This window comes from Cenococcum geophilum, assembly GCF_001692895.1.
Source record: "Cenococcum geophilum 1.58 unplaced genomic scaffold K441scaffold_80, whole genome shotgun sequence".
Classification (NCBI taxonomy): domain Eukaryota; kingdom Fungi; phylum Ascomycota; class Dothideomycetes; order Gloniales; family Gloniaceae; genus Cenococcum; species Cenococcum geophilum.
The window spans coordinates 108,357-121,911 of NW_027137638.1; the positions used below are offsets into that span (position 1 = coordinate 108,357).

At 45.1% G+C, this 13,555-nt stretch overlaps 3 protein-coding genes across 3 annotated transcripts; all 3 read right to left on the minus strand.

Annotated features, from left to right (window-relative positions):
* Positions 1–4,335: 4,335 nt before the first annotated feature.
* On the minus strand, positions 4,336–5,213 carry K441DRAFT_647956 (uncharacterized protein). The gene is made up of 3 exons (XM_067646874.1): positions 4,896–5,213; positions 4,791–4,844; positions 4,336–4,726 (listed from the first exon to the last, which is right to left on the minus strand). Exons 1-3 carry the CDS (start codon positions 5,127–5,129, stop codon positions 4,655–4,657), a joined length of 360 nt encoding a protein of 119 aa, XP_067497234.1. The 5' UTR covers positions 5,130–5,213; the 3' UTR covers positions 4,336–4,654.
* Positions 5,214–8,627: 3,414 nt separating this feature from the next.
* K441DRAFT_670225 (uncharacterized protein) lies at positions 8,628–9,594 on the minus strand. The gene is made up of 3 exons (XM_067650251.1): positions 9,302–9,594; positions 8,895–9,224; positions 8,628–8,844 (listed from the first exon to the last, which is right to left on the minus strand). Exons 1-3 carry the CDS (start codon positions 9,425–9,427, stop codon positions 8,665–8,667), a joined length of 636 nt encoding a protein of 211 aa, XP_067497235.1. The 5' UTR covers positions 9,428–9,594; the 3' UTR covers positions 8,628–8,664.
* A 1,574-nt stretch (positions 9,595–11,168) lies between these two features.
* K441DRAFT_592582 (uncharacterized protein) lies at positions 11,169–12,635 on the minus strand (the record flags this gene model as incomplete). The annotated part of the gene is made up of 2 exons (XM_067644888.1): positions 11,169–12,056; positions 12,114–12,635. 2 exons carry the CDS (start codon positions 12,633–12,635, stop codon positions 11,169–11,171), a joined length of 1,410 nt encoding a protein of 469 aa, XP_067497236.1.
* Between the last annotated feature and the right edge of the window lie 920 nt (positions 12,636–13,555).

Genomic DNA, 13,555 nt, shown 5'->3' on the forward strand with positions numbered 1-13,555 from the left:
TTTATCGTCCTTAATATCCGATCTGTGAACTAGTTCGTTAGTTCCTCTATATTCTATAGGTGCTAGCTCTTATAGCTAATAGCTTACGCCGTACTTAGCGTCCTTATAAATTTAGCATGTGTTATTATAATAAAACGCAAAACTTTTAATTAAACATTCTTTTATTCCTTACAGTATATTATTATCCCTTTATACATATATATCGTCTACTAGTCTTATGCCCTTTACTATATAGTAACTCTACCTACTTCTATAGTCTCTAATATAATAACCCTATTTTCCGTAATTTATATAAGCTCTTTCTTTAAACTATTTTTCTTATTATGGAGTCCGCCTAAATATCTTCTGCTATTAAGATCCCTAATTTGGCCTCTGCTCCTTAGACCTTTAATTACTTAATCCTTATTCTTTAGGTTTCTATAGTTTACTCTATTTTTTATAGGCTTCTTTGGTACTACTTAGGTCTATTAGCTCTGCGCTATACTATAGTTTCTAACTTAGCTTTTATTATTACGTACTTTACGCCTTATATAACTATAGAACTCTATCTTAACCTCTTTTAGCCTGTTCCCTTTAGTAAATCTAATTGTTAATCTTAATCGCCTAATCTATTAGTTCCCTTAGGGTGTCCATATCTTCTATTAGGATAATTACGTCCTAAACTTTAGCCTTAAGTCCCTGTTTATACTATACTATAAGTACCCTATTATTCTACTCTACTTATATTGCTAGTGTCTAGAACTATATTATATACTTAATTACTAAAGTTCGTTATATAAGGTTCTGGAGTTTTCTTTTTACTATAATTATTTCTTTTAGGTCTCCAAATATTTGCGTAAGTCGTTCTGTGAATTTTTCCTAACTTAAGAATATAAATCGCACATCTTAGTTAGTGGTTGTTATTCCGTTTGCCTATATCTCCATAAGGTAAAGTTTAAACTACTTAAGTACTTTTCCTAACAAGAATAGTCCTATATAGGCTATCCAATCTATAGGTATAGGTAACTTTACTCCCTCTTATAAGACCTTAAAGTGCATCTATATAAGGAATCCTTTAAGCTTTAACCTCTCTCCTGTAAATCTCTTAATTAATAGTAGCTTAATCTTTACTGCTCCTATCCCATTAAGTCTTTCTTCTAATACTATATTATTAGCTGTTAGCTAGTTAACTACTTCCTATAGCTATTTAACCGTTATAGGTTGCTATAAGTTAGTATCCGCCATACTAGTATTACCTCCTATCCCTAAAGTAGTTGCTACTATTAATAGCGTTATAGTGGCTGCTTTTAGTGGTATATTGTTTGACTTTTTATATTAATACTATAACTAGGTAGTAATTATATAACGGAACCTTATAGCAAGAACTACGATGGGCTTATTATTAGGCTAGGTGTATAGGAAATGTAAGTATAAAAGTTAATAACGTAATAATAACTGGTGGAGTGGTTGCCTAATAGATTAACTCTAATTATATTCTAAGAATTACTATAAGGAAGGAACTATCTAGGTAGGGACTAAGGGTCCTTAAATACATAACCGTACTCCTATAAAATCCTTCTTATATATAATATACGTCTTATACGCGAGGTACGTAAGTTCCTCTTATTCCTCTTATTTAATATGTAGCATATTATATGACCTTAGTTACTATTCCTTATTATATAGTTCTATCGGCTTTATTCCGGACTGTGCTTATATTAACTAACTAGCTTCTTCCGACTCCTCTCTAAGTAGTTATAATATCGTACTTAAAGCGTCTATAACACTTATACTAAGGGAGCCTACTACCTACTTATTATTAATGGCTATAGCAGCTACACTATGCCTAAATTTAACCAGTACTGTATAGAGCATAAGATTATTACACTCTATATGCCTCTATATACATTATATCTTCTCTAGCCGCTTAATATAGGCTACTACTCCCCTTTAAAGCGCTTATACGGACGTGAGGTTTAAAAGCTCGCCCGCTAAGGAATCTACCATATTAATAAAGAAGACTTCCTTACGACGTATATAAAGGTTCGACTATCTATATTTTTAGATCAGAATATTAGGAGTAGATTCCTTACTATAGGGCTTATACCGTATAATCCTTAGCGTATCCTATTATCGCTTATAGTTACTAAAATACCTTCTCTACTAGGCATAGCCAATAGAGCAGCACCTCTATAGACGTTAGAAACACCACATACTATAGCTTAGCTAGAGTAGTAGGCTAGGCTTATATAAGACCTCCTCCAGCGCCAGTCCCAGAGCCCCACTAGTTAAGCAGTTAGTTAACTTATTAAGGGGTGCCAGATAGCGATATATTTAGCTGCTATACTTATAAAGGAGAATTTAGAGCTTTATATAGCTAATTAATACCAAAAATAAAAGGAGCAGCATCGCCGAAGGTATATTGCACAGGGAGGCGCTCTACAGGCCCAGGAGGCTCAGGCTATGGTTGAGGGGTTAGAAAATAGGGAGCAGGAGGCTGATTAGAATTGGGCTGCTCTAGTACGGCAGCGAGCACCACTAATGTGCAGCAACTGCCATATTCAAGGCCACAATAGAACTCGATGCCCTAGCATACAGAGAAATAGCTAGTCAAATTTTAAATTAAATTTATTTTACTGTGGTTGAGCAATCGTACGAGGCGCGTATTGGTTTTGGTGGGGTGCGCAGCTTACTGGTCTGCGCAGCTTACTGGTCAAGCACGTTATAACGTGTTCCACCACTCAGTGGGCAACACCAGTCAGTGGGCCACTCCAAAAACCACTAAAAATCGGGAAAATCGCATCTTAATATCTTAACAACGGCTTAATAATAAATTCTAAAATTCCATAGCTAGCCTTTTATGCCTATTCTGAGACTCCTGTTGAAGTTCTAGAATAATAAGCCTAGCTATTATCAAGATATCAAGTTTTAGCCCCCAATTTTGAGCTAAATTGCTATTCCTTTAAAACTACTTAATAAATTACTTCTAAAGTTAGAGTAGAGTCTTAGAATAGGCATAAAAGGCTAGCTATAGAATTTTAGAATTTATTATTAAGCCGTTGTTAAGATATCAAGATGCGATTTTCCTGATTTTTGGTGGTTTTTGGAGTGGCCCACTGACTGGTGTTGCCCACTGAGTGGTGGAACACGTTATCACCTTCCTACGCCCTCGATCCTTACAATCGATCGCGCAACGTCTTGTAGACTCCTCAAATACATACGTTCAGCAGCCACTGTTCCGCGCCCCGTGACAGTAACCGAGACGCCTTAATATAGAACCTATATTGTAATAACCAAGACACCTTAATATAGGACTATACTGTAGTAACTAAGACGTCTTAATAACGTCTAGTAGTATATAATATAGCAACTCTCTACGTATATATACTGCCCTTACTATATATAATAGTAATAATAAAACGCGTTTAGGTGTTTAAATTTCAGAGCAGCATTACGCGACTGCCCATGAGTACCGGTTTAACTAAAATTATGTACCTTTTCGCCCAAAATCGCGTGCGAGGGTACTCGGGGGCGTTATCAGCAGGGGTGACCCTAACCTCATATTAGCCCGGGTCGTAACCGCGCCAAATGACCTCCCCTCCCCGATATGTGATAGATATCGTATCGAGATAAGATTAGATTTTTGCCTACCCTGTGGAATTCGAAGGAGGTGCGGCGTGGTGCGGCGTGGCAGCAACCATCTCGAGCGATGTAATACCAGGAAGCCTGTACACACGATACTGGGTATGGGACTGGCCTACTGAGGCCATGTTGCCAGGGCTTCCAGAAGGAAAGATTGAGGTGTACACAACCTGCCTAGATGTTCTCATTAAGCAGTAGGTAGGGTAGGAAATAACAGCATGCATTACACTGCGAGTCCCTGGCCCCACGAAAACCAGGAATATCAATGAAAAGAAAAAAACGGCGGGTTCGGGGTTGTTACTGGGGTAGTACTTTGTAGATCCCGCCCGACAGGAAGCGCCAAGTTCCCCTGTAGTTGGATTCTGACCATCATTGAGAGCCCCAACAAGCCCTCAACTAAGCCACCGTAAGCTTCCGTGTGGTAGGCTCCGTCAACTCACTCCGGTCGATTCGTGGACCACTAGGCACAAGGTCCGGGCGAGTGCAGGGGCGTGATGGTCCCCTGGACGACTTGACATGCAAGAATCAATCCTATGAGCGAAGGATTCAAAGAGTTGAGTAGAGAGGTTGAAGTAGAAAGGAAGAAGCGGTAGTTGCAGAAGGGAGGGGGGAAGGTGGGCATTTATACTTGGGGAATGAGGTCCGTGAGCCGCGCAGGGGATGGGACGCTAGCCTAAGACAGACGTTCACTTGACCTACGAGAGCTTGGTTTTTGCGCATCATACTCATTTCCAAGTCGGCTAAGCATAGCCCTACTGTATACGTCTAAGGGAACTATACAATGTTGACTTAGTCTCTTGTCCAAGTACTAGAATTAGGCGAGGACTGGTATGACACACCAAAACGGTACTCTCGTAGTTCCTTCCTTCTACCCCTCATGGAGCGGGCAGGTAACGTGTTGATGAGTCAAACAGTCAAATGAAAGTATGGACATGGCTTGCTAGAGGAATGATAGAGACATCTCAAAACACTCCCATGGCAGAGATTAGAAACATTTTCAGAACCCCTTGCCAATTTGTACCTTTGCATCGCTTCACCAACCAAGATTCTTCTCTTCAATGAAATCGTAAACAAAGACTTGTTCCAAAAGAGGATCCGTCTCTTTCTATCCAGGGCATTAGCCACAATTTACTAAGCTGAACTAGGCAACCGAAGAGGTCCATATCTACCTTCAACGTATCATGTCCCGGCTCAGCATCAAATGCCTTTCTCGCGGCATCATTCTGCAAAGCTTAGTCTAGGAACGTTATCAAGTAGAGCTCTTTCCTTGATACCTTGAACGTGACTATGAACCCTGCGTCCCATCCACTTTCCCTCTTCACACCAGTCAGTGCCAATGGTGTATGCACCGGCTTTCCGCCTTTTGGCATTCCCAAAATCAGATCCGTGTGCTGCGCATATAGATCGAGAAATGCGCGCGTGCGATTCCCCTTCTGCTCGGGTGTGACTGTAGGGAGGAATTTGAAGCATGCGATTCGAGTTACGGGGTCGGCACTTGATTCAACCATGGTAGAACGCTTGACGTAAGTGGGTTCAGATGGTGGGTGCGGGTCTTCAGGTAAGTTGCGTATGACGGTGGTCGCAGCCGAGAGAGCCAACCCTATCTCCATTGGTGTTCACGGCTCGGCCTTATCTCAGTTGACTCAGACCCTCGGAGAGAAAATCCACTCCTGAACCAATCAGCGGCTGGCACCGCCACACCTAAGCCAATTAGAGACTGGCGCCGCAGCCTAATGTATGCCGCAGGCGTTAGTGCTTGCGCTAGCTCTAGTAGCCAATTACAGAGCCTCGAGGTGGATTCCTCTCCGAGGGTCTGAGAGATTATGGTCGCGATTTGTAAGGGCAGGCCAGCCTGCCTAGTAGACAACGGTTGTTCGCCTTTAACGCGGTATATTGCCCCCTAATACACCACCGCTTAACTCGCCGATACCTCCATTTAAAAGCCCTCCTCTCGCTCTATAGAATCCATCCGTAATGGAGCCCGATTATACCCCTAATATCTCTACAAACGTCTCTACAAACGTCTCTGCACGAACGCGCCTGCACGAACGCCTGCACGAACGCCTGCACGAACGCCTATACAAAGCTCTGCTCAAAGCTCTATACAAAGCCGTTTACAAGGCCTTCAAAAATAAGCCTAAATACAAGGTCTATATAGAGAAGCTCTCTGCTCTGCTCTCTGCTCCGCACGAGGCTCTACTCAAAGCTCTATTAAAGCTCCACTTGAAGCTCTATTAAAGCTCTGCTCGAAGCTCTGCACGACGCTCTGCTCGAGGCTCTACTCAAGGCTCTACAGAAAGCTCTGCTCGAAGCTCTGCAGGACGCTCTGCTTGAAGCTCTACTCAAGGCTCTACACAAGGCTCTGCTCGAAGCTCTATCGAAGCTCTGCTCAAAGCTCCGCATGAGGCTCTACTCAAAGCTCTATCAAAGCTCTGCTCGAAGCTCTACTCAAGGCTCTGCACGGAGCTCTGTTCGAAAGCTCTGCTTAAAAGCTCTACGCGAGGCACTGCTCGAAGCTCTACTCAAAGCTTAATACGGAGCTCCAAAGCTTTCCTAATACGCAGCACTGATATACTAGGAAGACTCTAATCGTCTACACGAACGGCTCTATAAACGTCTATACGATTAATCGACCGAACGCCGTACGAACGGCTTTATAAACGTCCATATAATTAATTAATTAATTAGTTACCCACACGAACGCCCGTACGAATATCTGTACGTCTGCAATCTACACGTCTGCACGCCTGCACATGGCTCTACACATGGCTCTGCACGAAGCTCTGCACGAAGCTCTGCACGAAGCTCTGCACGAAGCTCTGCACGAAGCTCTGCACAAAGCTCTGCACGAAGCTCTGCACGAAGCTCTGCACGAAGCTCTGCACGAAGCTCTGCACGAAGCTCTACCAAGGCTCTGCAAAGCTCTTCCAAAAGCTCTACCAAAAGCTCTACCAAAAGCTCTACCAAAAGCTCTGCTCGAAGCTCTACTCGAAGCCCTATATGGAGCTCCAAAGCTCTACTAACACGCAGCACTTATACTAGGAACTCTCTAAAATCGTCTCTACGAACCTCTCTACGATCGTCTCTACAAATGTCTGCACGAACGTCTGCATAAACTCCTACACGAACACCTGCACAAAGCTCTGCACGAGGCTCTGCTCGAGGCTCTGCTCGAGGCTCTGCTCAAGGCTCTGCTCGAAGCTCTGCACGAGGCTCTGCTCGAAGCTCTGCTCGAAGCTCTGCTCGAGGCTCTGCTCGAAGCTCTGCACGAGGCTCTGCTCGAAGCTCTGCACGAGGCTCTGCTCGAAGCTCTGCTCGAAGCTCTGCACGAGGCTCTGCTCGAAGCTCTGCACGAGGCTCTGCTCGAAGCTCTGCACGAGGCTCTGCTCGAAGCTCTGCACGAGGCTCTGCTCGAAGCTCTGCACGAGGCTCTGCTCGAAGCTCTGCTCGAAGCTCTGCTCGAGGCTCTGCTCGAAGCTCTGCACGAGGCTCTGCTCGAAGCTCTGCACGAGGCTCTGCTCGAAGCTCTGCTCGAAGCTCTGCTCGAAGCTCTGCTCGAAGCTCTGCTCGAAGCTCTGTCGAAGCTCTGTCGAAGGTCTATCGAAACTCTGCTAGAAGCTCTATCGAAGCTCTGCTTAAAGCTCTATCAAAGCTCTATCAAAGCTCTATCAAAGCTCTATTAAAGCTCTATTAAATCTCTATCAAAGCTCCACTTGAAGCTCTATCAAAGCCCTGCTCGAACCTCTGCACGACGCTCTGCTCGAAGCTTAGCGCCCTAAAGGCGTCACTACGACCGCGTCGCCTGCCAGAACACAACACGACGGTAGTATAGGTATAGTTTAACCGGGCGAGCCGGTTGTTATAGGATAGAAGAGGCGCCTCCGTAAATTTGGAAGGAAACGGAGTGGTAGTGGTAGAGTACGGCTGTTGTTTCGATGCGGCTGGCGGAGTAGGACCAGTTTCAAAAACGTACCTTTAAACTTTAAGGCTGTATCTCGCCCCCTAATACAGTAGTTAGCTAGGTATAATTATTATAATTTAATAAAAGAAGAGATTATAACTTAAATGCATCGCGCACTAAGACTATAGCTAGTATATTCACGCCGCTAGAGTTGTTTAAAACTAACATATGTTGGAAAAAGTACCCAGTTTACACCAAACGCGCGCCCATAATCTCTCAGACGCTTCACAGGAATTTTGGGGGTGGCAGGGGTAGTAGGGGGTAGCGCGGCGTTCTATTGGCTCAGGAGTTAGTGCGCGCCATGCAACGCCACAAATTCCTCAAAGAAGCGGCTGAGGCACCTGAGATAAGCTCGGCCCGCTGAGTCGCTGAGCCGCACGTGACACATACAACCTCGGTACCTCCCATTAGAACAATTGACAATCCCGGCTAGCGCACGTCTCACATAATAATTACAGAGTAATTTGTCTTACGTAATTATCTATATTAAATCAAGCTAAGTCTGTGGCTGGTCTTTTGCACAATCGGTGTTGGGTTTTTCTTGCGCTTTCTGCGCACGGGCGTTGCAGGGGTCCTTGGACATGCACTTTATCCGGTTAGAGCTTGACTGTTGCCGCAAACTTTATTTTCAACAGTATGAAAGCACCTTTGCAGTCCACATCTCCATTTTCCGCAGAAGGCTGATTCCAGCATGACAGAACGTACAGTATGGAGACAGACAAGTCGAGCAGCATCCTTGACTGGCTTGAATCGGTTCCAACAGATGCCAACTCTGCTAATTTTGGACAACGTACGGGGTCTAGCCTGTTCCCCCCAGACTCTCTCAACTTTTCCCCACCTGTTCCTCGCCTGTCTCACACGCACGCCGTGCTTTCCACTGCACAACGCAAAGGATGGCATAATGACGAATTCATCTATGCTGAGACACAAGCGATGGAAGCATGCACGAACGGTGGAGAAACTCCTGTCCTTTCCCGCCGAGCCGTATCTTCGAACGGTATAAAAATCTTTGAAACCCTCCGCTCCATGGGGTTTCAAAACAACCCAGTACTAACGACTCATCTTCAATTGACTGCCATAGCCTACAAGATCTCACGAAGCAAGAATTTCAGGACGCCGCCCGCATACGCCGATTCCTTTGGAAAGAATTTCCCGTTCTCAATCGTATACTCCCTCAGTTCATCCAAGGACGAAAATAATTCTACATCTCGCCCAGAAGTATCTACTAGATCGACAAGATTCACATGTATCTTCTTGATTTTCTATCAACATTCAGATAAAAGCGCACTACAGAGTGTTACCAGATACATACCTCTTTGCATTCCGCAATAGTCATAGGCAACGGCTCAATGTAGACGGCTACGCAGAGCTTGTGCCAATTCTCAATATCAGAGATGTTAGTTCCGTAAAGGCTGTTGAATCGAATGACCATGGCATCTTTGAATGCTTGACGAGCTTCCTGGCGTTCGTCGTCGTCCCGATCCCAAGCGAAGAAGTCGCACATGCGGTAGAATTCCTCCGCCACGCCTCTTTTATCGTCGTACGCGAAGTCTGGGTACCGTGCAAAAAAAGCGGAAATCGCATCCAAGTCCTGTCGTGATTTTTGTCGCTGATGGTGGGATGGTTGTTGCTTCTTTTTCTTCTTTTGCAGCAAAGAGAAATTACCAATTGGGCTACGAGTCTAGAACAAAACTGTTTACGTTTCATAGGGAGACTCACTTTCTTGCCGTCAGGGTGGTGAACTTTGTATCTCGGGTCGGTATGAGAAAATTTACAGCTCGTGCCGTACGAGCAGAAGCCCGAGTCCCGAAATCGGTAGCAGACTGGCTTGGTACCATTGCGCATTGTGGGCGGTGCAATAGGAAAAGAATGTTGCAGTCGACGCTGAAAATGGTTCGATGCTTAGGCAATGTGTGCGCGACCAATCAAAGAGAAAAAACTGACTGCGCCAAACGCACGGCTCGTGGTGGGTTTTCAGCAGGGGATATTCTTTTGAGGATGACCCAAGAGCTACAGGAATCGGAAACCAACTTATACTTTATGCGGGCAACCCTTGATCCCAGACGGTGGTGATCCGAGAAGCATATTCAGCAGTAAACTTGGTCAAGCCGATGAGGTGGGCATTCCCTTGTGGCTTACAGAGACTCATTCCACGCACGTTCTCGAACTCTTCAGATACTGCATAAAACTCCAGACATCTTCATACTAGGTATATCAGAAGCTGAAGAACCGGTATACGCCTGTCGTGGAGAGAAAAGAATGCCGTTTTCAGCGTCTGCTCGCTCTCTGGCCTTCACACCAGCGAGGACCGCAACACCACTTTTTGCTGTAGCATACTTGGAGCAATGTTGTGTAACAATTCACATCACTGCTCTCTCAGCACTCCGTCCAACGAAGTCTGTCCACGTACGGCAAGCCACTATTCCGGGGTGGATGAACGCAGCTGAAGACACCCCGGCACGCTAACGATGCAGCTAGTCTGCTTGCTTGCATTTGCGGGGTAACGGAGGCGACCAATGATGAAACGGATCGGAAGTCATGGCCGTGTTGAACGGAGTTTTGGCAAGCTAACGCTTCTTCAGGAAGTTGACCGGTACGATCCGTTCGGCTCCCAGTTGACCCTCCGAACCGGGCTTATAACTGTAAGCTTTGCAGTGTGGGAATTGAACGAGCGACTTAATTGTAAATGTAGCTCTAAAGTCCCTATATATACACGAGGTAGGGGGCGAGAAGATGACGATGATCCACAATTGCCACTGTAGACAACGTCACTCAGTTGGTAATAGGTAATAGAAATAGGTAACAGAAATAAGTAGTGAGACATATAATGTCAAGAAATAGGGTGGTGAGTCATAAGGTGGTGCAAGCTTTGGTACCGGTAGTCGGTTACACTCTCTAAGCTTCGGACTCACGCTAATAGGGGTAAGTGGTTAAAACACGAATAAAATTAGAACCCCTATTTCGCTTTAAGATCTCCCGACAGGAATCTAGATTTGTGTTGTATAAGTCTTGGGAATACTTAGGCGTTGCACAGGTCTTATTAATGTTCGGAAGATTAGGCTTTGGTAAAAAAAAAAAGGAGGCATCTGATATCACTTTAGACGTCTTAATCGCTTGCGCTTAAGGTCCCTGAGAGGTTCGCAAAGAGAAACCATCATAGCCGGAGGTCGATCCCATGGACCATCGCCACGTGATTCTTGAAGTCCATCAAATTTCGAGGTGCTAACTAGTAATCGACCGCTGTGAAAATCTCTGAACCGCTGCATTAAACCAAATAGTAAGAAAATCCAGTTTCTTGCCCAGGAACCTAGATTAGGAACCCTGGATCGTTGAGCTCAAGGCCCCTCAGTCCAGTGGCAATTCACGACGCTAGTGCTTATTTCCTGTCTCCCTACACAGTAGCGGACGGATTAATACCATTTCTCCGCTCATCGGTGCCATTCTCAAATTGCAACTCCGTACGCATGCCCTCTTTATACTTTTTCTCGCTATCCTTGAGCATGCTCGACTGCTTCATACCATCGCCGCATGTCGTCTCGTCGTGCTTATCTGGCTCTTGGACATTGTTAGCCTTCTATTTCATCGCTCAACAGCCTGGCCGTCGCCGTAACCACTCACTCATCTCGCGGTATACATAATCCAGCAACGGCGGAATCCAAACCGTAACCGCAACAATCTGTCCAAATGTCCAGCCCCCCGGGTTTATCATGTTCAGCTTGATAGAGATCGAGAGGACATCAAGTTGCATACCGATAGCTGCGAGGAAGATGATGGTCGTGAACCAGAAAGCCCGGTGCCAGACTGGAGAATCCATATTCGGCCCTCGTTTGGAACGCCATCGATAAAGTTGGTAAGCAAGTAAAGCGAAAAGAATGAGTGTCGAGTATGTCCAGATCAGAGGAGTAAGGAATTTGATCCTACGACTTGCATCCCTTGCATTGAACAATCCCTTCCTCGCATATTCGTTGGGACAGACAGATAGGCCTGAATATCCTCCGCAGGCTGGAAGAGCCGAAAGCCTGAACCTGAAATTCCGGTAAAGATTGAACGCGTCAACGGAATCTCCAAGGGGAATGAAATGCCAGTATAGGCTCCAGTAAACCAGTGTTGATAGGGCGTACACGGAGATTGTCAGAAGTGTGACTCCCGTAGATGATTTCCTGTAGTACAAAAGGAGAAGGTAAGCAAAGACGACAGGGAGGACACTGTTGGTTGCGAGTGGCGTCAGCAAAAAGGTTACCAACGTGTCGACTTTGTAGATGCCATAGTTGAGGGAGGCAATCATGAGGGTTGCGCTAAAGAAGCACTGAGACTTGTGGAACTCTGACAGGAGATTAATCCAGGATTTGTAATGCTTCCCAGGTTCGGACGGTCTTTCAGGTTCGCTTCTTTTGTGCTGATATATCGCAAAGCCCAAGAAACCGAGCCAGAGTATCACAATGAATATGCATTGCATGACGTACGATGAGAAGACCTGAAAGGAGTTCTGGTCAGTAATGTTGTAGTTGCAAGCCAAGTCGAAGCCACCTACTCCGATTCCAATTACGTCTGTATCAGCCCAAGGCAAAGCTTTGACCGTCTTGTCGCAGAGTGTGTTCAGACAGGTATGGATCGCCTCAAGATTCGGTGAAGTGTTGTTTCGAAGGAGCTTCACAGGCGAGCAGTAATTAGTGTAGCAGAAGGTAGAATCCCGAGATCTCCTGCAAGTTGAGGATAGGCAGTCGGTCACTGCCGATGTGACATTCTGAAGGCTGTCTTCGGTGGTGTGTGGAAAGATAAACTTCTGGATAGACTTGGTTATGTTTGGAGACAGCACGTCTCGATTAGCGTAGCTAGCAATAGACGGGATATTGGCGCAGGCCATGTATTTTAAAATGGGCATTTGGCCATTTCCAGCGCCATTCTGCTGGAGTGTAGAATTATAAAGCTTCCTAGGGTCGCAGTCGTTCACGCAGTTACCGGTTAGGCATCCGTATTTTAAAAAGCTGCCTTCTGGGGGGAAGAGGCGCTCGCATATTGGGTTGCTCTGGTCATTCGTATAGCAGCACGACATGTTTCCGCCAGACCCGATATTTGAGCAGGCGATTGGGACGTCCAACGTATTTGCCATATTCTGTGATAATCTCCGTCAGCGGACCTAGTAGACGAAGGATTCAGCTTCATACCGTACCGTGTTAATTACTTAGCGAACGAAGAAATGTTTGATTGAAGGTCTCAATTATCGGGGAAGTTTGCGATAAAATAAGGGGTTGGCAAAAATGATGTAATGAGTTACACAACTAAAAGATCACCCGTCTGACGTAGATCGTATAAGCATCCTTTTGCTAAAAACATCTATGATCAGCCTGTCTGTCGTAAAAGCTCCTATTAACGCCAGAGCAATGCACCCTGCTGCAGATCTCAAAATACAACCTATTAGGCAGCTGAGAATCCTTCAAATCAACCTGTTTCGGCGTTCATTTGGACCTCAGCTGTGAAAGTGACCCGCGGTCGTATTTGCCAGTCACCATTTACTTCTCTGTTACACAACATGGCCAACCCAAGGAGTCTAACGTTATTGCTCATTCCCCCGCTTTCGATTATCGTAAATCAACTCACTGGTTTCTCGTTATCTCATAAATCAGGACCCTTCGTAGAGAGAATTCGGGGGGAGGATACGTGTGTACTGCTCCCTAGTACCCCTAAAATCCTCTGCGAAGGGTCCTGAGAGCTTATGGTCGCAAAATCAATCACCAAATCACTGCCAAACAGAGTGGGGAAAATCTTATCTTATCTTGATACGATCGATGATCCACTAAAAGCTTCGGCCACCGCGTGCACGCAGCCACCGCATGCACGGCACCAAAATACGTCTTTTTCAAATACCTATATCTTAACAACTATAAGAGCAATTTATATAAAATATTAAATATAGCTTATCCAATAGTAAATAGAGCTTTTTATAAAATAAATATACAAAATAATATTATTTAT

What these genes read in the sequence shown, in the direction of transcription:
- K441DRAFT_647956 (XM_067646874.1), bottom strand. Translation starts at nt 5,129, where the DNA reads ATGGTTGAATCAAGTGCCGACCCCGTAACTCGAATCGCATGCTTCAAA. An exon ending in GGTTCATAGTCACGTTCAAG is followed by an intron (nt 4,845 to 4,895) that starts GTATCAAGGAAA and finishes TAAGCTTTGCAG; the next exon opens with AATGATGCCGCGAGAAAGGC. An exon ending in CGGGACATGATACGTTGAAG is followed by an intron (nt 4,727 to 4,790) that starts GTAGATATGGAC and finishes TGCCCTGGATAG; the next exon opens with AAAGAGACGGATCCTCTTTT.
- K441DRAFT_670225 (XM_067650251.1), bottom strand. Translation starts at nt 9,427, where the DNA reads ATGCGCAATGGTACCAAGCCAGTCTGCTACCGATTTCGGGACTCGGGC. An exon ending in ACCACCCTGACGGCAAGAAA is followed by an intron (nt 9,225 to 9,301) that starts GTGAGTCTCCCT and finishes TTGCTGCAAAAG; the next exon opens with AAGAAAAAGAAGCAACAACC. An exon ending in CTATTGCGGAATGCAAAGAG is followed by an intron (nt 8,845 to 8,894) that starts GTATGTATCTGG and finishes GAATGTTGATAG; the next exon opens with AAAATCAAGAAGATACATGT.